Source organism: Lagopus muta, chromosome Z (assembly GCF_023343835.1).
Source record: "Lagopus muta isolate bLagMut1 chromosome Z, bLagMut1 primary, whole genome shotgun sequence".
In the NCBI taxonomy this organism is placed as follows: domain Eukaryota; kingdom Metazoa; phylum Chordata; class Aves; order Galliformes; family Phasianidae; genus Lagopus; species Lagopus muta.
The window spans coordinates 70,227,654-70,252,329 of record NC_064472.1 but is presented as its reverse complement, the minus strand read 5'-3'; the positions used below and the strand labels follow the sequence as shown (position 1 = coordinate 70,252,329).

Sequence of the window (24,676 nt, the reverse complement as noted above, 5' to 3'; positions counted from 1 at the left end):
GTTGTACCAATGGTGGCAAGCACCTGGAGAAGGCTCAGAGGAAATGAACACTAATGAAGTGCTCGAAGAGCTCTTCAGAAGGGCAGTAAGAAAGAGGAAGTCATAGAATCATTGAATATTCCCAGATGGAAAGGATGAACAATAATAATAGAATCATAGAGCCACCAAATAGCTTAGGTTAGAAGGGACCTGAAGGCCCACCCTGTCCCAACCCCTTTTGTCAGCTGGTTGCCTCCCACCAGATCAGGCTTCCCAGAGTCCTTTCCAGCCTGGCCTTGAATGCCTCCATGGATGAGGCATCTACAGCTTCTCTGAGCAAATGATCATTGGGTCTAACACTTGGCTCCACATAGGACCATCCAAAATTCAAACCCTATGTCTGAGAGCACTGTCCAAGTGCTTCTCGAACTCTGGTGGGCTTGGTGATCCTGCAATAGGCTTTCCCAAATCCACACACATATGAAGGCCACACTGCTATGCAGAGGAAGTCTTCAGGTCAAAGTGGAGAAGTCCCATTGGCAGCAGCTCCTACTGGAACTAGTGAGCTGTTTTTTCCTTACATACTGGTTAGGGAAGAAAATAAAAATACTTTTAGACCTGGAATGAGATAGTAAAGAGTTTTCCCTAAAAAGGCTGTCTCTATCAAGGTACTTTCCTATGCTTCTCCTGAAAACTAGGGCCAGCACTGCAGCTGTCTCCAGGGGAAGAGGCATCCTTACTTCAATTTGTCAGTTCCAAGGTTCCCAACCACATGTGGCTCTGTCATCCCAGGTAAACAATGTCAGTGATCACTGGGCAGCCTGCAACAGCCAAGGCTGGAGTCCCTGCCCAAGGAGCATATTGGTGGAAAAGGACATTATTCCACACCAGTACCATGGGGATGTCACACCTCATTTTTTCTCCCAGAAGAACAGCATTATAGTTTGAAAGTCCTGATGGGCCTAGATGTTGCTGTGTATCACGCTGGGGATGGTACCAGGTGAGTGGGTTACCACCTATGGGCTCTGGGCATTGTCACCCCAAGGATGGTTCTGAATGTTCATATTTGGCATGCTGCACACTGCAGCCCCATCCTGTGTTGCTGCATATGTTGTGTGTTTAATGTTAACAGATCACCATATAAGCAATCTAACTTTGCCAACGAATCATGATCCAGGTCTTAAAACAAAAAATCCGGGAGGCATTGCAGTCCATTTTCACAAAGTGTGATTTATTTAGCAGTTGTGTATTTTGGCTTCCTGATCATTACATCCAGCAGTCAAGCCCATGGGGCTGCTTTACATTACATATGCCATGCCATTTAAAGCCCATCACCAGGGCACTCATTACTCATGGATCACCAATTAAGTTTTGGGAGAGGAAAAAAATGGGACGTTTCCCTTTTCATGTTTTTTTTTAAGATACTAATAATACCCCTTCCCTATTGATTAGTACTTAGGAATGTCAACTTTATTTGCTGTTATTTTGCTGAAGCAGGCACTTTGTTTTGCTTGTTATGCAAGTGATCAGCTTCTCTAACAAGGCAAGGGGTCAATCAGCCCTTTACCTGAGACCTCTTTCCTTTAAAATGTTAATGAAGTGGGAATTAGCACAAAAATAGCTATAAACCAGGTATGTTCTACTAGCACTGCAGTTAAAACTTCTTATTTTCATGTGACTTTGCAAATCTGTGCATGAACATATTTATTTCCATGTTTAAGCTCTCTAGCCCCAATCCAGTCTAACCGACCTATGGTTAAATTAAAACTGTGGATGTATTCTGGGAGAAACATGTCCATGCACAGAAAAAGAAAAAGGAAAGGAAGGCAAGGGGGAAGGGAGAAATAAACAAAAAGAAGAGAGGGAGAAAGGAAAATAAGAGGGAACAGAGAGAAGAGGCAGCAGACTTGTCTCTTTGTGAGATGACTTTTCCGAGTATCATGAAGAGGCCTGGGGTTAAGAGGTACAAGTCTGGACATAGAAAAGAGAAGGGTGGGCAGGTTGGAACCAGGAGTGGAAATGATTGTGATGTGATGAAACAACCTGCCCTTCATTGTCCCTGCATTTTGTCCTTGTGCCTGGGACAGGGAAGCTCGTACCTCTGCACAGACACACTACTTGAAGAATTCCCCTCCACACCCAAAAATACCAGCTCTCCCAATGAAGGGCATTTCTTGCATGCTCCATATTACATGTTAAATACTTATTGTACTAGATACAACCTCTAAACATTTACAGTAAGTGCACTTAACAGCAAAATTGTTTGCCAAATCTCATTGGCTCTCTCTGTACTTGCAAATTATAAACATGGTTTTGTTTAAACAGTAAAACAAATGGGCAGATTCCTGAGTCTCTCACATACACTTCTGGTTATCAGAAGTTTATCACAGGCAAAAGGGAACATTTCATGGAGGTTCTTCTTAAAATGCTGGCAGCTTATCAGTGTGTTCAATTTCCTTTTACTACAGGAGACAGCAGCATAGAAACTGCAATTGCAAAGACCCTCTGTGCAGTTTAATCAGTGCACTGCATAGACTGCTGTCTGCAAGAACTGGTGAGAAAGAGAGATGGAGAGGCTAGTATGGTGACTGTGAGGGCATACAAAGCTCTCCATGGTCTCGTGACTCCTCTGTGGAAGAGCCTACTGTCTCTTTCACTTGCAGGTTTGGAACAAAGCAAAGGGGTCACACGTTAGTACTAGTCATGTCTAACACAAGCGGCAACTGTCTTTTAAATATTTTGTTAGTAAAGACTAACATAAAGTATAGTAAAGACTATGTACCTACTGAGTTAGCAAGCCTCCAGAACCACAGAATCATAGGGTTTGGAAGGGACCCATGTATATCACCCAGTCCAACCCCCTGCTAAACAACAAGACCAGACCCAGTACATACCCGAAAGAAACAGTGCTAGCTACAGGCCTCCAACTAGACTCTGTGCTGCTGATCACAACCCTTTGAGCCCTGCCAGTCACCCAATTCTCACCTGACTGTCTACCTATGTTTTCCACACTTCTCAAGTTACCTACAAGGATTTCAGGGGAGATAATAGGTAAAACTTTGCTGAAGAATGCTTGTGCCAGAGGCTTTTCTAATCTGTCAGCTTTCATTCTGATTTAGTAATGTTAAGTACAGCACTTGCAAATTGTTATGCAGGCAAGCCATGTAACTGACCAAAAAAGAAGTCCGTATTTGTATGGATGTGTGATTTCTCCAAAATGCAGAAAAATGAACTGTTATTTCAGGCTGATCTCTGTGAACCCTAATCCATCTGAGGGACCTAAAAGACCAAGAGGTACCACAGGACGAGGTCACACCTCAACACAGCGTGATAGCGTGGAGGCCGTGCCCTGGAGAAATGGCCCTGCTGCTCAACTTTGGCATCAACCTGGTTCACCATAAGTAAAAGACAGAGTTGGAGTGTTTGTATCAAAGTCTCTCCAGTTGATGGTGTCCTCTTTTCCATTGGGGAAGAATGTGTTTATTTCAAAAACAGCATGGTTCTAGTACATAGGCAATTACTGCAGTGAGGATGTACAGGGCTGGTGGTGATAGCATTGCAGAGAGAAACTCCAGCTGGTTTATAGTAGTTAAGCCTGGGATCTGCTAGCATACTTCTGAGACAATGGGAAGGTCAGAAGCAGCTGTATAACCTGCTTCCTAAGGCAGGGCTGCTTTGAGCTTTCGATAGCAGACTGCTCCTGTGACCTGGGCTGGATGTGGCTGTACGTACAGCCCAAAAGATAAACTCCTTGGAGCTACCTGAGATATACATGATATATAGGGAGAAACCTATGCTGACACTGACAAATTACTTGGGAGACGAAGCAAAACTAAGATATCAGTCATAAAAATACATTCTTCTGTCTCTGACACACAAATCACCCAGACTTAATTTGCATCATGAACACTTACTGCATGTCTGCTGAACCAGGGCAAGCTTTTGCTGGCAGCTTTTGTGGCAGTGAATGGCACAGCAGCATTCACATGCAGGGAGGACAGAGTTAAAGAGCTGACCCTGGGGCAACTATTTAAATAAACCAGCTACTGGTGCATTATGGACAGGTGAGCTCGGTTTTAGGAAGCCCTGAAGAATCTCTTTAATGGTCTACATTTCCTCCTCATGTCAGTTAGGTGCCCAGCTTTCAGCATCCCAATCAGCAGCCAGACTGAAGCTACCAACATATCCCAGAGAATGTGGAACAATAAAAGGGTGACAAGAAATTCATTGTGGCAGCCACAGAATGCTCTCAACTTTTCACCTAAATGCTGTGACTAATAGCTCCATAACCAGTCTGTCACCCAGACTGTGATAGCAACAAGGAATTAAAATCTTACTTAAAAATTCCTCAATCAAGGGCAATCTTCTCTATTACTTTCCAGACTTGTGCTGCTACTCAATGAACGAGATAGCAAAAAGACATTTTCACTGACCTGCAAGTGACTTCATCAGCCATTTTGCTGTTAATACACAACTCCTACTGCTAAAACTGCTGAAACAAACACTTTTACGTTTGAACTTCAAGAGGATTTACTTGGACCAGAGGCAGCCAGCAACAGAAGAATTTTAATGACTTGGGAGGACTGTTGGTATTTTAAGAAGTCTCCTAAAGCCCTTTGCAGGATTGGAGATAAGAAAAATAAGTGGAACATTTTTTTTCCCACTAAGTACTTTGCACCATGTTCTCACATAACAGAAAGTGAACTGTACATCTGCATGATGAAGATGGCAAAACCTGAATGGAAAAATTAAAAAAAACCAAAAAACCGAGACAAAACCAAGTGGGATGGGAGCCACTCTAAAGAAGAGAGCAAAAATCCTTCTAGTCCAAGCTCTTGATTTTATTTTCTTTGCTCACAGCAGCTTTAATTTCATTAGCTTGCAAAGAAACACTCAATCCACAGATCAGATTTCTCAAGGATATAAGAGAAGAGATCACGTCAATAAAACAAAGCACTAATTAAATCTTTAAACAGCAGCCACATGCTCAGTTAGTCCCTGTAGTGGAATCCTAGAAGAAACTTTTGCATCTTGTTGCCTTTGATCTAAAGCATCGCACTTCACCTTCTACAAGAAAAAGCCACATCCTGCCAGCAGTGCTCCCAGGTAAATCTATCCCACAAGTGAATTTTATCTGCTGTTAAGAATTAAAAAGGCCAGGTCCAGCTTCTTGAATAACAGTGTGTCTCATTGGAGAAGGTCTGACCGAGGTACCTGGGCAGCATCTGCCATCTGTTGCAATTGTAATGTGAAAAGAAAACCCTTGCTAGGCATCCATCTTCATGTGGGCCCTTGGGACCCAGCAGACAATCATGCTTCTGGTTACATTATTCAGCCGCTGCTTCTTCAACATCACCACACACTTTCAGCACAGAAAACTGGGGTGAATGAAACTGCTATTTCTCAACATCACCCTCCCAGCTCACCCTGAAAAGAACATGCAAAGAGCAGTTAAAAGGGCGCTGGGAAAATATAAACCTCCCCCAGAACAAAGTGTGTGTGATGTTCCTCTTTTGTGTGGAAGGAAGGGACACGAAAGGGTGCTATCTCTAGATCCAGGGAGCACTCCTGAAATAAAACAAATATGTTTCTCAGATGCCTCTCTCTGTGGAGACATTCTTCCCCTCTCCTTTCTTCTGCTTACCTGCACTAGCCCGACCATCACGCAGGCACCGTGAAACATTTATGAGTGGCTTACCAAGCAGATGCTTTTAAATGAAAAAGTTAATTCTGCCTGTTCTCCTCTTTCTCAGTAGAGTCATGTGAATAAAACACAATCAACCTTCAGATTCACTTGCTTTTATACAGTCAGAAAAAGATCTCTGCTTTGTCCAAAGGAAGTGCCACATAGGATACCTCGGTCAGCTGGCAGACAGCGCTTCTTCTATCCCCTTTCCTCACATCTCCTTCAACACTGCTCTTAAAAATTTGGCTCAACCGTACAAGTGAATTTCAGTTTTACCTGAAAGCAGTGGCAAAGATCTCACTTTATCCAGTGGAGTCAAATTTTTCGAAGCAATTTTTTCCCCCCATGATTCTAAACAGAGATGCTAAAAACTCTGCTTTGTGGTAGGTTGATTCTCTCCTCTCCATTTCTTCCCTGCTCACATGGGAGAATATTGTGACTTATGTTACATTCCAGTACATTACACTGACTGATACACCTCAGATTTTTCTGAGATTTTTTTTTTTTTCAGTTTTTTTTTTTTTAAGATTTTTTTTTTTTTTTTTTTTTTGCTATAGAGGCATATTTCTATAAGGAAAACAGTGCTAAGAATTTACCGTTGATATATTTTACATTGTCAGAAGAATATAATTTCTCAGGGAAGGGTCCCAAGTTCTTTATCTGCAAAGTCCCATCTTTGCTTCAGTTTATTTCTTCAAGGAATTTTGACTAACATCTTTGATTCTTGGGAAGTGGCATTCATGTTAGTGGCATTTCTCTTTGAAACATCCACATACAAAAAAAATACATCCGTTAGCTTAGCTTTTCATAACAATGTGCAAGTGTGGCTATTATAGATAGAAAAGTTCAGTCATTTGCAATAGGCTACTAAATATTTGGTTTTGACTTTACAAAGTATAATTGTACCTTGGTTTCTAATAGCCCACTGCTTTTAAAATGCAAGGTAAGTAAACTAAGAGATACCCCATAAACATTTCTCAGTGCAAGACACAGAAGTTGTTTCGTTTCCCATTACAAGTATCTTCTTAAACAGTGTGCTTTTTCTCGTGTCAAAAATCTCACTCCCTTTCATCACAAGCAAGAAAAGCATTCAATCAGCAAAAAAAAATCCATTTTTTTTTCAGGCTTACCAACATGACTGTAGTCCTAGAGATGTGTCCTGCCTTAAGAACTTGACCCTGAAAAACTTGGGACCCCTCACACGTTACACATTTCATATCACACTTCAAAGAAGAACATTAAATACCTTGTGACTAGAGTACTGTTTATTTCATAATCTAAACAAACACTGGAATACAGTCTACGCTTTTCTACTTTCCTGCAGACTTTACAACGCTTGTTTCCCCCCATAATTAGAACAACGCGCATACACACAGAACATGCATGCTTTCTAACACCAGTAACGAAGGTAAGGAGAGTCAGTTCCCATCATCTTCCCGTTGCCTGTATTAGAAAAAATACTTTTGCTCTTACTGTAGTTATGGCAGTGTGGCTAAGGATACGAAGACTACAGCACAGTTTTACTCCCTGCACAGAAAATGTTCATCAAAAGCATGCTGATGGTGATAAATATTACATGTCTATTAAATGAAAGGCATACTTTTATCCCCTTTACTCCCTTTTTAAAAAGACTAAGTGGCTACATGTAAATGCAGTGAAGCAGGTATAAGCTTAATTAATCAGTTTATTCAGATTGGCACCAAGGCGCTGCAAGGGCTGACGAAGTCTCAGCGAGGCTCCCCAGGGGCCAGCTCTGCTGCAAGGTCTCTGCTTTTCCACCTTCCGCAAGCAGAAGGCAGAGGCCTCGCCGAATGGCGATGCCGGCACAGCGCCGCACCGGGCTCCCTGGAAAAGAAGCGCTTGAGGTCCATTAGTGTTTGGGAAAATCTTGTGAGTGGGTTACCTCCCTGCGGCAGCTCCGTCGGTGGGGCGGCCGGCGGGGCCTTTACACCACCGAGTGGTCGTTGCTGTGGACGCCGGCCAGGATGGTGTGGTTGAGCGAGGAGGCCGAGCGGTCAGAGCCTTCGGTGGGGCCGTTGGCGCTCTCGCTGCGCTGGCAGCAGAGGATCTGCTTGAAGGTCGCGCTCATCTCCTTGTCCCGGTAGGAGTAGATGATGGGGTTCATGGCGGAGTTGAACTCTGCCAGGAGAAGGAAGAACTTCTCGTAGGCCAAGACGTTGCACTGTGGGCAGCACACATCAAGGAGAAGCAAGACTAGTCCTGGGGTCCAGCAGATTATGAAAGCACCTAGAAAGAGAAAGAGCAGACAAAACACAACAGGACCGGTCACACACTCTGAGGATTTGGCGGTCGGCAGCCCTGTCTGCTGCAGGGACTTGGAACTGGGTGATATTTGAGGTCCCTTCCAATCCCAGCCATTCCATGATTCTACAGCCATCCAAATGGAAGCAGTGAAATTTAATTTTCTATTCTTCAGTGGCCTGATGAGATGGCTGCCCTTCAGAGACCCACAAAAAGTTATGAGCAGCACATTACATAAGCAAGGTGCTTCTCTACTCTCATTTGTTCTCTGCAAGTACACTTGCATTTAACACTGATGATGAGGAACATCTTTTTCTTTAGCTAGAGGCCTCTGACTAATCAATCTGTTGATCAGCAGAAACAATGCTGTAATTTACTTCTCTAGCTAGTAACAAAGAAAACCATTTTGTGAGTGCTGTGCCTGAAGCAGCAGTAACAGAGAAAAAAGTGGTGTAGGCAGCAATTCTCAAGAAAAAAGCAAGCCTGGGTCATGTTAATCCATATCAGTCCCATTATGTAATGGAAAGTCCTAAGCACACATCCTTCTTGCACTGAAATGTCGTCCTTCAACAGATCTACTTCTTTTCTTAGGTCTCTATTCAGCAGAAATTCAGAGGCTCCTCAGGCTTCAATAGGGTAAATGCCAAAGAGCCTTACCCTGATTAAAATGCTTCCCCCTCCCTTCCCTACTTTGTAAAGCTCTGACAGGGACAAAGCCCCAAACATTTCTGAGTTCAATGCAGAAATGAAATCAGAATGATTTGAATTTTTCCAGGAGTGAATGGCAGTGTATATTCCAAGCTTAAGGATGTTTTGAACACAAACACTGTGGGGAAGTCCTTGCACAAGGATCATGTCAGAGCAAAGATGGTGCTTCTGAGATTCTCCAGGCTGACATGCTTGGTGGAGGTGGGAAATGAAGCTTTATCATCAGCCTCAGTGCAGGGCTCAGTGCAGGAGCTGCCACGGGGGCTTCCCAACACTACTCAGCCAGTGCTGTTCCCAGTGGGTTCCTGTGTCACTGTGGTATGTGCTAACACACCACCTCTTTCTTTTTGGCAGCAGTGTGCTCTGTTGGTGTCATGGCCGATCTCAGTCCATCGATTCGCTGTGCCCACCAAGAAGGTGCAGTGTGACACCTTTCCCTTTGGACGCACCAGACTCACTTAGGTCAAGCAGAAAAGTGGTTTCCAAACAGCTTTTCAGAGTGTGCTCTGCTACAGACACTGGATGCCAACCAGGAAGCACAGACAGGCTTTCAACACACCAGAAAGCAACTCTAAACTGAGCTTGCAAACAGTGGTGGCACAGTGCCCCTCAATGCCTATCGTTTTGCTGGCCAACAATGCTCACACAGGGAAAGTATCTGGAGGCGAGCTGCCAGCTGCTGATACAAAGCCCTGACTTCTTTTGCCAAATGACTTTGTTAGGGGCTGCCAGTAAATCTACAGAAGAGGGCTGAAATTCTCCCACGCTGAGGTGGCATGAGAGACGTGAATCCGCTTCACAGCTTTTGTCTGCATGTCTTTTAGATTCCAGCAATCCTAGAAAAGAGTACTTGAAGCCTGGGCCAACGACTTTATTCTTCTATTCCTTCCTCATATCTATTCCCCCAAGAGCAGAAAATGGCATCTCTTTTTGCACACATTACCCACATTGGTTCAGAAGCTGCCCTTGTGGAGCAGCTCTGCTGGGCTGGTTTCTGCAGAAACTGAGCAAATATTGCAAATTTAACTACTCACTGCAGAAGTGATGTGTGTTGTACTCACACTCCTAGCCAGTGAGGCAGTGGTGGACTTTGTTCCAGCTTGAGCATGTATTTTCTCCATTATACACTGCCTCGAGAGAATAACATTAGAGATGGAAACACTACAGGTCATGGGATCTCCAGTCAAGGGCAAAGGATGATGACAGCATTCTCACCTGGCCTGCAGCAGAAAGCCCAATGTGGCAACAGTGGAGCTGACAGGAAAGTTCTCCTACGGCTGCTCAAAGTTGCAACCAGAAAGCTTCCAATTTTCCAACAATTTATTGATCTTTTTTTAGTTGTTGTTTTATTTCCAATGTTTTGTTGAGAAATTAAATATGATATAGAGAACATTTTTTTATTGCTACCGATTTTTTCTTTATTCTTTCAAGTATACTTTTCAAGTATACTTGCTACTTTCAAGCAGTAGCAAGAAAAAGAAGTAGGGAGTCACTGGCCATGAGAAAATCCTGACACCTTTGACGGAATTCTGGTCTCAGGTGGAGTTCTATGAACCCCTGAGCTCCACAGTGTCTGGGCTAGGTCTCATAAAGTACACTGTTTATGAAGAAATACATGGCTTCATACTTCAGAGGTAAGTCCCTGACTTTCCAACTAGCTTCCATACAACATCCAAGGCGGACCTTTGGGCAGGCACAGCAAGTTCCACACTTCTGAGCAGATGCTTCATTTGGTACTGGGAAGCAAATCCCTTGAAGCCAGCCCCACTCAGTCTAGTGGGTTTTGTTTTTCTTTAGCCCCTGCGATTTTCCTTGCACAACTTCCCACCACGCTAATGACTCCTGTGGCTTATTAAGTGAAATGCTTGCAAATGGTGACACAAACAATGACTTGGGTTTTCTCTCTTGTTATTTCACTGTCAATATCCTGGAAAATACTGGTTAGTATCACATACGGTGAGGGCATGTTTGAAGTAGGAAAGTAAAAATGCCAGGCTCCAGTTACTTCAGATTTAGGTCATCTGTTAAAAGTGGAATTCTTTCCCTGGAATGAAAAAGCCTGACATTTATTTTTTCAACCTCTTACTTGGAGTACTTATCAAAGCAAAATGCTATAAGCTAAAAGTGAGGTTAAATTCTTTCCTTTTCTGAAATCAGCTGTGCACTGATTTCACAAACAATGAAGACCTAAAAATATCATGTTCAATAAGACAATGAGTTCTGAAAGCTTCCAGCTGTCCATATACTGAAAGTTTTCATCGTAATTCAAAGTGTGATGTATTCTTCTGCTCAGGAGCATTGCTGACAGCTCAAGCAACTTGCAGGTCCTTCTCTACATGGCACAGATGCAGTGAAACCCACACTACAATGACATACAGAGCAGATCTCCTGCATTCAAAGAATCAAATCTGACCATCTCTGTGGATATGTCAGCATCCTGCACTAGACAGTAGTAGGAGAGCCCAATATGCACAAATGAAGTGCAGACGGGGCAGAGGAGCACTGATGCCTGGTCAGTCCGTGGTACATGGCTGAGCTCAGCCCTGGGGCCTGGGAAGATGGACCTGATGAATTGGTGACTGTCAGGCTAAGGGAAGAACGGCTACCTAAGAAGTGGGAAGGCTTGAGGAAACTAGAAGAAGTGGCACAGCATCTTTAAAAAAGATTTAAAGAGATGAGAGGAAAAGTCTTGCTATAAACTGGGAAGCACATTTTACAGCAGAATATGAGACAGAATAAAGCAGTCAAGAAACAAATCTCATCCTATAGAACTTGCTATGTGGTACATCACACTCAGAGCTGAAAATCCTGCTCCCTATGCGCAGTTTTGTGCCACTTGCTGTGCTGTGGCAGAAGCCCACTGAAAGCTTTCCAGTGACCACAGTGAAATTACATCAGGTCTGCCCTGAACCCCTTTCAGGTGCAGCTGTCTAGATTGTATTTCTATAGTAGATGCAAGCTTGGAAACTCCTGTGTAAGTGTGGCAACACATCACAGTGTGACTGTAAGAGCATAAAGCTATTGTGTTCAATAGACATGAAACCAAGAATGATAAATCATACAAAAAGAGTGACTTGAAAAAGGTAAAAGAAACTCCAACAAAACATCAGTGTAAAGGAAACAACCTACATGACAATAAACACTGCTAAACCTGTCACTAAACACTAGGTCCTTGGTCCTCTCAGGAAGGTTTGCAGGACCAACACAACAAGCTTCAGACATCACAAGATAAAGCAGGAGAAAAGGGTATGATAAAAACAACATCCGAAAACACAGAAATATTACCTCAAGGCACCTCAATATCACCTCTGTGTTACAGCAGCCAGCCATGCCTCCTGGTTTAGCTTATGGCCAAGAACAGACCATTCAGGATGATATGTTTTCCTACAGGGCAGACTGTCTTACATGGGTGCCCAACTTTGCAAAAACTTGTTAAGAAACAAAGCAAGTACAAGTCCCTCTCCTGAGAAGCTAACATAACCGGAGGGAGGACAGGACATCGTGGTAAAGATGCTGAAGAGCAAGGAGAAACACTGCCAGCTTGTCTTAAGTAACTTCTCTTTGTTTTTCAGTGAGCCGAGGGGTAGATCAAAACCAACCTTGTCCCAGCTCCAGGCCCCATGCTCCTTGCAAGGCCACGTGCCCCACAGCAATATCCCCCACGGTAGCAGTGGGTCAAAGGCACAAACCAGCCCTGAGAGCAAGGGCCCTCACGTGGCCAACTCCCAGACACAAGGCAGGGTAGCTGCTCCTGCAACTTCACACATCAGCAGATGAAGCATTTCCTAAGCAGCACTGTTGGTTTTTTTTCTGTCTTTTCACCTTGGATGGCATAAGACAGTGTTTGTTCCATGAACATTCATTTTCCTCTTGCTCACAACAGCTAAATAAAACGAGTGCCTCTGCTCCTGAAAAGTCACACCACTCTGCTCACAGCCTGGCAGCCACTGCTCTGCCCATCGAGCACCTGCTGCTTCTCACAGAGAAGGAAAAGCCCATTTCAAGCAGAAAGCAATGAGCAGACAGAGATGGAAGGAAGGAGAGGGAGGCCATCCTCAAGCTCTTGCCCTCACCACTATGTCCCTATTTTCAAACACTCCTGTTCTTCATCCTAACCACTGTGCATCTCTCCTGTGAGCCCTCCTTCACCCCTGTGGGTGTGCACCCAGGCTTTGCTGCTTTCTCACATGGAGAGAGGTAAAGAAATACAGAAAGGGCCCATCTTTGGGAGCGAGAAGGGAGGCTGAGCTCTCCAAACCCTGGTCTCATAGTGCACGTGGGCAGCCACACCACCTCTTCCAGCAGGACCAGGAGGACATTGAGCATCACCGCTGGTCACCAACAGGGAGCAGGGTCTCGCCGTGCTGAATCCAGCAGCACAGACTGGGCTGGCGGGTGGCTGGGAGAGGAAGCTGGAAGGTGTGGAAAGCACAGTGAAAGAAAAACAAATTGCTGCATCCAAAACAAGCTGCAGGCAAGTGGTGGCCTGCCCGCTGTGCAGCATCTGCCACCTCTGTGAAGGTGCAGAGGAAAGCTGGCGTTGCAGCTGCCTTGCTGACTAAAAGCAAACAGAAGCAGAGAGCCCTCTGCTTGACAAAGCTTCAGCCATCAAGGGCTTCAGAAATGCCTGGCATTTTCCACATCCCCACACAATCACACCCTCAGCAGGGACAGCTGCTCCCTCATCAGCTGCAGTACAACTGCACTTCTTCGTGCCCTCCCCATCTGTAAGCTGTATCAATAAACCTCCTTATCACATTGCATACCCTCGTGTGCACGGCATGATAAGTACTGTGTGAAACAGAGCTTATTTATAGCTCTGCATTGTTTCCCTCTAGATAGAAATATTACGGAATTAAATGCAAAATGAATGCTGAATTATTGTAAATGCAAAGGACCTGCAAAGACCATTTATCATGCTGCAAGCATACAGAGTGTAGGCGTCATTTTTCTAGTTTGAGTCTGACATCATTGTCCTTGTCTTGCCACAATATTACTACAATATAGCTTATAGTTCTTGGTGAATGAAAACATACTTGTTGCCATTATTTGTAGTTGTTGCTGGAAACAGCACTGGGTAAGGGTTACTTCCACCCATGGAATTCTTATGTGAAAATATAAAATGTGGCTACCACACATGGACTGGATTAACAAAAGTAAAATAATCCTATGCTAAATTCATACAAATCTGTGTAACTTAAGATATGAGAGTCACGTCCTTGCATCCACTGACTCCACAGGTCCCTGTCAAGATGGCACTGAAAGAACATCGTTGCAAAATACCCCATGCAGGACGGGCAGCAGCATGCAGTCTGTCAGCAAGAAATGTCTTATCGAAATGTGTACTGGCCAAACCCTTTGTTTATTTAAGGTGTCTGTATTTACGGAGTTCCCCTGGATGAAGAATGTAATCCGTGTTCCTGATTGAGTGCAAAACATTGCTTGGTTTTCCTGGCTAAGAAACTCTGATGCAGTGGAAACTTTGGGTTTCACACCAGACGGTGTGTGAGGGGCAGGGGGAATACTGCCGGTTGTGTAAAATGAGAAATGAAAACAAAGGAAAGCTAATTAAAATCTGCATCTTTGTGGAAAAGCATCTTGCATGTACTTCCTGTAAGAGGATTTGGAGCAGGAAAACTCAGGCAACTGGGAGAAAATTCTCAGCTAAGAGGCATATGGGAGAATCCTGTCTTTCCCAATGCTGTGCTTGCTCCATCCCTGGGGCTCCCTGTTCTAGTCTTCCATGAGCTGCATAACTGAATTTGCAGACAAAATTCTGACATCCCTATGGACAGGGAGCAAATCTCCAACGTTTTTTCCAGTATCTGAATTTCATATGGAAAATTGACAGGTTTGCCAAATTTTTCAATCCACTGCATGCATGGCTGACAAAGGAATTTTAAAATAATAAACTGTTTCTCCTGGCACTGAATCCATCCCTGATTTCCTACCTCCGCACAGACAGATGCACACTCACAGTCCAATCTCCTTCTGATTCCTGCTTTGGGATACTGAGCTGCTGTGTTTGGTCAGGCTTTGCACAAATTAATGGCTGCACTGCAGAGGAACACAGGAGCCACGTCCTGCTCCAAATCTCACCTCTCCTTCCCAGGAGGAGTACAGTACAAGTCTGCTTCAGCTTTGAACTCCTGTGACAGAATTTATTCAGTGTTTAAGGCATGGCTATGTTTGTCAACAAATCATCCCCTTTCAGAGGAACCTGGAAGCTTGCTTCGTGAAACACTTACGCTTCTTAGACAGAGTAACAACTTCACATGAGAGTTTCCTTGGGTCTTTGCCTTTGCTCTGGCTGGGCTGAGAGCACCAAGCATGTGCCAACAAAAAGTAAAGTTCCAGTATATAGCAGCACCATCTCATTCTTGGTCTTACTCTCTAGTGTTTCATCTGTGACTGCTCAGCACTTTCATTCTCATCGCAGGATCACAGAGCAACAGAACAGCCCAAACAGGAATGGACCTCAAAAGACCATCAGGTTCAACCTTTCAAAAAGGAGCCCTCAGAAATTATCTAGCACCCTGTCCAGTTGCACCTTGAAAGCCTTCAGTGATGAGGACCAGGCAATGTCCCCTTGGTGGCTGTTTTGGTGATTGACTGATCTCACTGTAAAAAAAACCTTTTGTGTATCATGACAAACCTCTCCTGTTCCATCTTACACCTTTGCCTTCTCCATGTGGCTCCTTGTGAAGAGAGAGCCTTTGTTATCTTTATAGCTGCCCTTTAAATACTGGAGTACTGTGATGAAGTCTCCCTGAGCTCTGTTTTCCAGTGACAAGGCTTCCTTCTTTTTAGAAAAAGTAAATAAAATGAAAAACTCTCCCTAAACTCACACACAATTTTGACCACAATTGATAATCTTCTTGGCGTACAAACTCTTCTGCTATTTTTTGCTTCCCCTGTTCTCTTTCAAAGCTCACATCACCACACCACCTAATACAATTCATCATTTAAATACTTTGCCTTACAAATTCTTCTGTGAAATCTTCAACTCTCTACTTTTAAACCAGGTACTGTTCTGCATCCACATTTGTTGCACAACTGAATGTACACTGAAGATACATCTGACTCAACACAGAGACTCATGAAAAGCCGACAGTAAATGCTATGTAACACCCTCACTAGTATCCTTAACTGCCTTGAAGCATGGAATTGTGCACAGAGAAAACACCAGTGGCTGGTGTGGTTGTATCTATGGTCCCTACCATCATTACCTTTTTCTATTTTTTGGGTGGCTGACATTTTTCAGTCTTCCTCCTTCTGCCAGCCTGCATAGCATGGTGCTCACAGCAGAACCAACTTGGTTCATAAGCAGAGATAACACCGAGCAGGTTTCTACGATCAGGACTAAGAAACAACAGGCTTCCCACTTGGACTCTGGATGGCCTTTCCACAGAGCCTAGTATCAGCTGCGGATGTTTTACATACCGTGTGAGTCTCTGGGCCCTTGTCAGCCTTGCCAGTGTCTGAAACTTTTGAAGTCCGAAATGACAACAGGCAGAAAAACCTGAGGATGACCAACATCAAAGCAAAACAAGCTGAAGAGAAAAATAGACGTGGGCAGCAACAAGCTGTCAGAAAGCGCTGGTTCACTTGGTGGGTACTCACTGTACTCCATCCCAGGTTAGCACTTACACAGTGTCATTCTTTGCCTGCTGTGAATTGAGTTTGTTCATCTCTGGCCAGCTGATCTGGCCACATGGAAACAGTCTTGGGTTGACATTTCTGAAGGAGAAATCTAATGCAAATGGAGGAGACTAAGGCTGTTTTTCAAATGATGGGTGCAAACCAAAGTTGTTTGAGTATCCCTTCATTTCAAATGCATGTTTTTGTTTTAAAGGACATTTTCCAAAGAAAGCATATTCAAGATGCTTTCTGAAAATAGAAGTCTGATTGTAAGGCAGCTTATCCATATCCATTTGGATCCCTCAAATCAAAAGGCTGTTAAGAAAACATGGATATTGTCACTGATCTAATGACTACAGAAGAGAGACAGTCCTCTTTTTTTTCACTCACAAAAGACAAAACTAAGCCACTTAGCCATAAAAAATGCATTTTAGACAAAAACAGGAAGTCATTAAGTGTCAATGGTCAGGATCCCAACTGATTTTTAAATTCATAAAGATATGTGAAGCTAATCTCTGAATAAAGGCCTGGCTGTTGCCAAAACAATTTGAATATTTATCTCTGTGTAAAGACAAACAGTAGTCCCTGTGGAGTTTCACTGTTGCCAAAAACCTGACACACAGAGGAAACTTGAATGTCTTTTTCAACTTCCAGTGTTCTACAAGAGACTTAATGCTTTATTAGAGACAGAAATGCTCATGCAGTCCCAAGCCAGTGGCAGTAGCTTGGTAGGAACAGGAGCAGAGAAGTCCTGCTGATAGCAGGCTCCCAGTGCAAATAGCTCTGGTGCCCCTTGGGAATGGTGACACAGGACAAAGAAAAGCAGACAGCAGAGCTGTGGAGAAAATTACGAACAAGAAACCACCTTTCAGCCCACATCAGTTGTCCTACTTACACCACCTAGCTCTAATTCTGCCTTCTCTTTAGTGGCACGAGGTCATGACTTGATGGGTTGTTTATGGTCATTACATGATTCACCAGACTGGGGATGGTGAATTCACCAGATGGGTCTCAAAGGCAAGAGGACCTGGGTGGGGCTTTCAGGTCCCTTAAATGGGGACCTGATAAGGGTTTCTCAACAGAAAGCAGCTACTCTATTCACAATCTAAGCTCTGGCACCAGGCACCCTGAAGCAGAGGTGATCAACAAGCAGCCCAAAGCTCTTCCACACCAGGTGTGGAAAATACACCTCATGTTCGTCCATATCTCCGTGGAAGATGCCAAAAGCCCCATACCTGCCATGAATGATGGCAAGGCAAGTGAGAAGGCTGATGGCCAGAGGCCACCTCAGGTAGGACAGCTGGCACATGCAGACAGCTCACAGGCTGGGATCTGTTCTGCCTTTGCCTGCAAGGTATATTTAGCAGGAGTGTTACTTTGCTCCTGTACCTGCAGTTTTAAGCACAGAAAAATATTTCACAATGATGTTGAAAACAAACAAACAGACACGCATCCCCCACTTTTCTTTTGGAAATCATTAGCTCACTGCATTCTGGTATTCTCCCAGCGATGGTCACAATGCTACACTTAGACAATACACTTCGATTGGTAGATTTCAAACAACATTGGTAGAAGAGATTGTTTAATTGTATTTTCTTTTGTTGTTAAGGACATTAAGCACTTCTGGTATTATGATTGGATGGGCTCCAGTTGCAACACAAGTTTCCAAATGAAGCATGGGTGGATGCAACTTAATGTGCAAAGGCCTGCTTTGATCTTACATAAGATGAAACCAGTTATATTAGAAGAGACATATGAACTTCTGTCTGTTTCCTTAATAGGAATAAAAACTGCTTCTCCCAGGCTAGTACCAGACTGTGAATAGGACAAAGTGCTACAAAAGGGCAGAAACACTTGAAATGACAGCATTATATAATCCACTGCCAAAAATCCGTGCGTGCTGTCTTTCCATAGAGCCATACTGAACAGATCCGATGACAGCTGGCTGGTTAAGGTGTGGCAAATGTCCCTTGAGGCAATTGTGCTAAGTCCAGTTACTCAAAGCACAGTGTTTAGAAGCATAATCCACCATGACAGCCATGCAAAAGTAAGGGCACAGCTCCAGGGTGATGTGGACAATGGAGTGGTTAAGAAGACTCCAGAGATTCTGGAGTAAGCCCTCCTAGAAAATTAAGTCTTTTGGATTTGTTAAGTCAAAAACAGACCCCCTGCTCCCAGTGTGAATGCTAACAAAATTAGACACTGCCTGATAGCAGCAGCAACCTTGGGATACTACCACATCATAGAATCATAGAATCTCAACAGCCAAACAGCCTGCCACCAAGGCAGTACAGGGAGAGTGTCCATGCTGAAAGGACACTGCCCCTGCTATCAGACGGCAGCTGACACATCCACAAATAGCAGCAATAAAACAGATGGAGGGAAAAGCTGTGGGACAGCAGAGAGAAAGAGCATTGCTCTGCTCAAGGGAACCACCGAGTGATTAACTACCTGAATTCTGCTTGAGGTGACTATATGCTGACAGCTTATCAGACGGTCAGATTCCAGGTTTCAGCACTTAATTTTATCTGTGCTCATTTAAACCTGTCCAGATGAGGCTGATAACATGGGCAGAAAGCACAGCTTTTGGCCTGTATTTCTACTCTGAAGTTGAGACATGATTTAAAGGGAGGCTCTCATGGATGCCTCTGGTTTCCTTTTGAACATCCAATGCTTGCTATCTGGACAAGATCATGTTATACTGTAACTTATGTCCTAGGTATCAGGGAGAAGGAAGATTAGTGTTTTATCACCTGCAATGAAACCAGTCTCAGGATTCATTGAAAGTATTATCAAGAAGCAGGAAGTACTGCACCAGTGTACAGTAAGTTTTTTTCCATCAGAAGGATATCTGCTATCCTGTGGCTTGTAATTTTACTGCAGAAAAGACAGCATTTCCCATTCTTAAAATGGGAGATACAGCAAACAGTGGAAATGTTTCACTGCTACTGGTAAATATCGGAATTCCAGAGGCAGCTTCTTTGTAACTTCCTTTGTCCATGCCCTCATTGATATTAATTAAAACTCTTCTTCACACACAACACCGCCCTGATAAAATTCAGCCTTTATTTCAACTCACAGCTTTGAGAATGACATTGCCAAAACATGTCTTAAACTGAAAAAAGAGCGTCCATCTTCAGCCAGCCATTTCTCTGTTAATAACGGGAATACAGCCACTATGGAAGAGATGCTTTGCACAGCTCTGCATTCTGTTGTCAGGTCAGCAGGGGCAGGCAAAAAATCAAAGCAAGGGAAGAATTCAGAAGACATCAGACACCTCTAATTGCTAATGAAAGAGGCAGTCCCAGCCTCGTCCCCCAAGAGGGCCATTAATACTCCTCCTGGCTTGGATCAGTGATGAGTACTCTGACTTTCCTCACATTTGTGCACTTACTGATGATGTGAGTTCAAAGCTCTGGTCTCATTCTTGTGTCCTCACTGCTTTTTCAGGAGCAGTGCTCTCCTGCTCTCAGTTTAACCTCTGGTAGGCAAAGCATGGCACCTTGAAGTATCCAAAAATAGCACTTGCCTTTCAGCTACTATGTTAACACCACATCCTGCGTCACTGTGGCTTAAAAATTTCTGTATAAATAGCTTTTGAAACCGCAAAAAAAGAACACTGTCATGCCAACTGAAAGTTGCTCAATCCATGTGTTTCTGGGGATGTGACTGCACTAACCTCTGGCAAACTGCTTGCTTCAGTGTCCCCATAAAAGACTGCAGATTTTGGCCATGATAAAAATAAAACGATGAAAAAAAAATAGCACAAGGTCTTCTCTTTCATTTCATTCATTCCCACCTACTCATGAAAAAGAAACTATATTGTGTCAGAATGCTGCAGAACTTTCCATGGCACAGTCGATCTGGTACCCAGCCACTTTTGTCCAGATAAAGGTCCTTCAAATCCAACCCCTATCTGCCCAGTGAGGAAGGAAGAGGTAACTGTCTTTTTTTGAAGTGAACACTAATCCCAGATGTGTAAGCATGCATGCCACATCACTGGACGTCAGGAGCAGAACATACCCATGAAAAAATCTGCTCCATGCCTGGAAATTCTGAGACTGAAAGAAGAATATGAAAAAGATTGGTATGCAAAAAGCAAACAGGTAGTGCTTGCTGGCATGGCCAAGCATGTGTCCAATAGATTGTACTCAGGCACACAGGAATTACATTTTATTGAAATACCAGAGTATCAGCACTAAGTGTTTCTCCTACAGCCCAAACCTGAAATAGTGCCTGCAGGATCATTCAAAGGTTTTGATTCAGCATTGCTCATGTTCTGACTCATAGAGTCATAGAACAGCTTGAGTTGGGAGGGACACTTTAAGGCCATCTAGTCTAGCTCCTCTGCTATGAACAGGGACACCTACAGGGTGCTCAGAGTTGGATCCAGCCTGACCACAAGTGTCTGCAGGGATGGGGCATCCACCACCTTTCTGGGCAACCTGTGATAGCGCTTACATCTGATTGCTTTGGGATGGCCACAGTGACTATGAGTTTGTAAAATTTCTACAGTTCTTTATAGCAGATAGTTGTGCATCTAAAGCATATGGGAGGCAGCATGGGTTAAATGGGAGACCTTCAAGGCTCTCTGCTCAGGAATTTTATGGGAAAAAAAAGAAAAAAAGGAAATGGATTGGTACACTGTAAGCAAACTGCCTGCAAAACCTTTCTACTCAGCAAAGTAACTGCATCCAAGAAGTACTTCTGGTGTTCTATGTGAAACAAACAGCTTTTTTTCTTCTCCAGATAAGAAGAAAAATCTTGAACCATTTAATAACATGCAAAAGGAAGCCAATCAGAGCTGACCTCATTTTCTTTCAAAATGTGTCACAATAAAAAGAAGTACTAAGGAGCATCTGCAGAACGTCAACACAGGAGAGGGGTGAGCAGGGGTGCCCTGCTGCAGCTCCGGTCAGCCTTGCGGACATGACGGGAGGCTCCCGGTGGCCCTGGCCCTGGCTGCCTTCTCACCATGAGCTGTCTCCTTCCTGTGCTGAATATTCAGAAGCACAAACTTGCTGACCAAATCATTCCTGCTACAACTCTTAGCTAACTTTGACTGGGAGCATTTATATTTAAAGTGACCTCCACGGCACTGAGCACCATGTCCAATCCATGCACATGCCCTTCAGTCCCAGTGATGGAAGTAACCTAAATGTGAGCCCCCTCCACCTCCACTGCAGAACGATTCAACCCTCATGGGGGCTATGAAATGATTAAACATTTTCGGATGTTTCTGTCACTGGTATCTCTTGTGCTGGTTCAGGAAGTTTCTGAACCTATCTCTAACCCTAAAAACCCTCTTCTAACAGCTCTTTAAAGTGCTGGCAACGTGCCTGACATTTCTTAGCACTTTGCATTTTTTTTCTTTTTCCTGGAGCACTGAAGATAGACGTCTTTAAACAACGAAAATATACTTCTAAGTATGCAGACTTTTTTTCTTTCTTTCTTTTATTTATTTTTTTTAAATGGTCAGTCCATGTCATGGAGGTAGTGGAGATGGATTCAAGATGTTGATGCACATCTCTTATTATCACAGATTTACAAAGCACATGCAACATCAAGTATGTTCAGCTTTGTAGGCAATATTACTGCCTTCTCCACACATCATAAAATAGGACTGCTTTCTTAGTAACAAAAAACCTAAGCATCAGAAGCCTTCTTCTCACATTTACTTCCTGTTTGCTATGGTTTCTGTAGAAGAGATACTCAACAAAATTGCTATATCCAGCAGACATTCCTCTTTCCTATTAGCAAGTAATAGCAGCGTGAAGATATCAGAGCTCCTCCAACAAAACTTTTGGCAAATACAACACTTTCTATTATCCTTTCAGTTAATTTTGAAATTTCCACTCAGCAATGAAATATGCAAAGGAGACATCTCACAACTGACATCTTGCAAGATCTGATCTGCTGTACAGAAACTGAAGGCAATGTGTTCACCAGGGAGAGAACTGCAAGCAGAGGGTAGAAACTAGCTGTGATGGACCCCAAGTACCTACGGTCCACAGGCAATATATCTGAAGACAGATGTTTTGAGCTACCACTCACCTATTCAGATGGGCAGGCAAGGTGGTCCTCCCACCCAGGTGGTGCTCCCCTACAGATGGAGAGATAAACCCACATTTGGCTTGTGAAATTAAGATCCGTATCCGTGAAAGAAATGTAAGAGGTTAAATCCTCAGCGCTTGCTCCTGAACAGTTTGTTCAGATCCACTCATTGTTTAAATGAATCTGTTTTTAATACACATTGAATAAAACATGAGGTAGAATGCCAGTGGCAGTGTAAAACACAAGAAACGAAGAATTCCCCTTGAAAACATGAAAAAGGAAAACCTCATGGGGAACAGCACCCATCACTAAAGTATGCTCTGTAATGTGCTTAAAAAGCCTCATTTCTTGTGTGCACATGGCTTAATCCAGAGCTAACATGCCGGTGTGGTGGAGCAGCGCAGTGTATCTGGAAGCCTTTTGCTCTCCATGAACAGCATATGGCAGCATCTGATGTGTGCACACACCACAAGGCCAAGTGTTCTCCTCAGCTAGAAACGCAAAGTTAATTACTTCCAGCTAATTATCTGGCTTCACTGGTTTGTCCTCACTCCCCATGGAAAGAAGCTGAATTTTTCTGTTCTTCAAGACCAGTACAAGGGATCCATTCAGAGGGACTTCAACAGTCTTGAGGATTGGGCCCTCAGGAACCTACTGAGGTTCAACAAGGCCATGTGCAAGATTTGGCATGTGGCTGGGGGCAATTCCAGATATGTGCAGAGACTGGGAGAAGAACTCACTGAGAGCAGCCCTGCCAGGAGGGATATTAGGGTATGGATATGGATTTGAGTTGGAGCTGGGTGGGCTTTCAGGTTCTTTTCAACCCAAGTCATTCTATGATATTCAGTGGCAACTCTCTTCATGCATCTTTGGCTGAACAGCCAAAGGTTAATGCTGATTATCCGTAGTGAGGACTGTTTTAACCCACATGACCGATATAAGGCATATTATACATAGCCTATCAGCTAATACACATTCCCCTCATTTTCACCTTTTCAAAACACAAAATGACAATATGGTGAATGATGAGCTGCAACAAGCGCTGCTGTTGATGGGAAGTGGTTCCAAGTCAGAACAGCGCCTGTGGCTCTGTTCTGGACAGGTGAAAGGCCAGCTCACTACAATCCCTGCTCTGCTACACTACGTAACAGATACTTATATTCAAATAGTAACTAAAAAATCATCAGTTCTTTAAGGAACACTGAATACATTCCACTGTTCCAAACTACAAAAGAAAGCTTTGTTGAAATAGATGCATAAATGTTCATAAAGATATCACACAGCTCCTAGAAACTATGCCATGCATTGTAAGAAACACCAATTTATTCTCAGCCTGCATTGCAGCTGGTTTCTGGAAGCCAAGCTGATGACATTCTTTCAAAAGTGGTTTCCTTGGCTGAGGTTTTACACCTGTCCCAATGCAAACCTCCTTCACACTAGCACTCACACCTGCCAAGAAGGGGCACTTAGAAGTTTAATTTGCAGTCAGTGCAGTTATCAAATGGATACTGAGGCTTTATGATGGCATGTGCTCAAGGGCTGCAGCAGAAGAGTACTGACCAAGCAAGCCTTTCACTATTTTAAATTGCATATAAACACTCACTATAAATAGACTTAGCTGTCAAATAGTATGCTTCCAGTGAAGCTGTAGGAACACACATGAAAGCGTAACACTGAACTACCCAAAATGCACACTGTGACCTAACTTCTTCACAGGTTGAAAAGAAGTAATTGCTTGTTCTTGCATGGAAGCTGCAACAGCTGAACATCTCAGCCAGAACACCACGTACCACACTCACCTCCTGCCCTAAGGTTGAAGAGTAGCTTGCAGTCTCCTCAAATGCTCTCTTCTGCTCCTCCAAGAGTGAGAAGGGCAAAGTATCCAAGTTACAAATGGTTAATGTGAGTTCAGAAAGCTTAAAAGATAGTTTAGATAACAACTACAAGCAATACAGCAGTTCCTTTTGTGTGCAGTGAGATGCAAACAAGAGCTGCTGCGTAGGGGAGGCTGGATAAGATCGGTACAAAACAGAAAGAACCTTTTTGATTCAGAAATTGGAGAACCAAATATCCCTCTACATTGCTACTGCTTCAGAAACCACCCACTGGAAAATAAAAATATGGTATTTTTTGAAAGATGAAAAGGGAAAAAATAATCTTAATGCTTTTTGGTTTTGTTCTATGCAATCCTTACATTTTTTTTGTTGCTTGGGTATACACACAACAAAGGCAGGGGATCTCCTGGGACAAAAGCTGGTTTACACGGAATGTGCCTGCAAGAGAGCAGTCCCAAATGCTCATTTTTAGAGCATTCAAACCTTAAGTGAAGAGTCAGGAGAGACACAC

At 43.5% G+C, this 24,676-nt stretch overlaps 1 protein-coding gene across 5 annotated transcripts in view; it reads right to left on the bottom strand.

The window, feature by feature from the left end:
• Window positions 1-1,189: 1,189 nt before the first annotated feature.
• Window positions 1,190-24,676, bottom strand: part of LPAR1 (lysophosphatidic acid receptor 1) — a 72,029-nt gene continuing 48,542 nt past the window's right edge. For all 5 annotated transcript variants that reach the window (XM_048932480.1, XM_048932481.1, XM_048932482.1 and 2 more), the window contains exon 4: window positions 1,190-7,912. In XM_048932480.1, coding sequence (XP_048788437.1) covers window positions 7,611-7,912 — 302 coding nt within the window. In that variant the 3' untranslated portion in view covers window positions 1,190-7,610. The remainder of the gene's footprint in view (window positions 7,913-24,676) is intronic.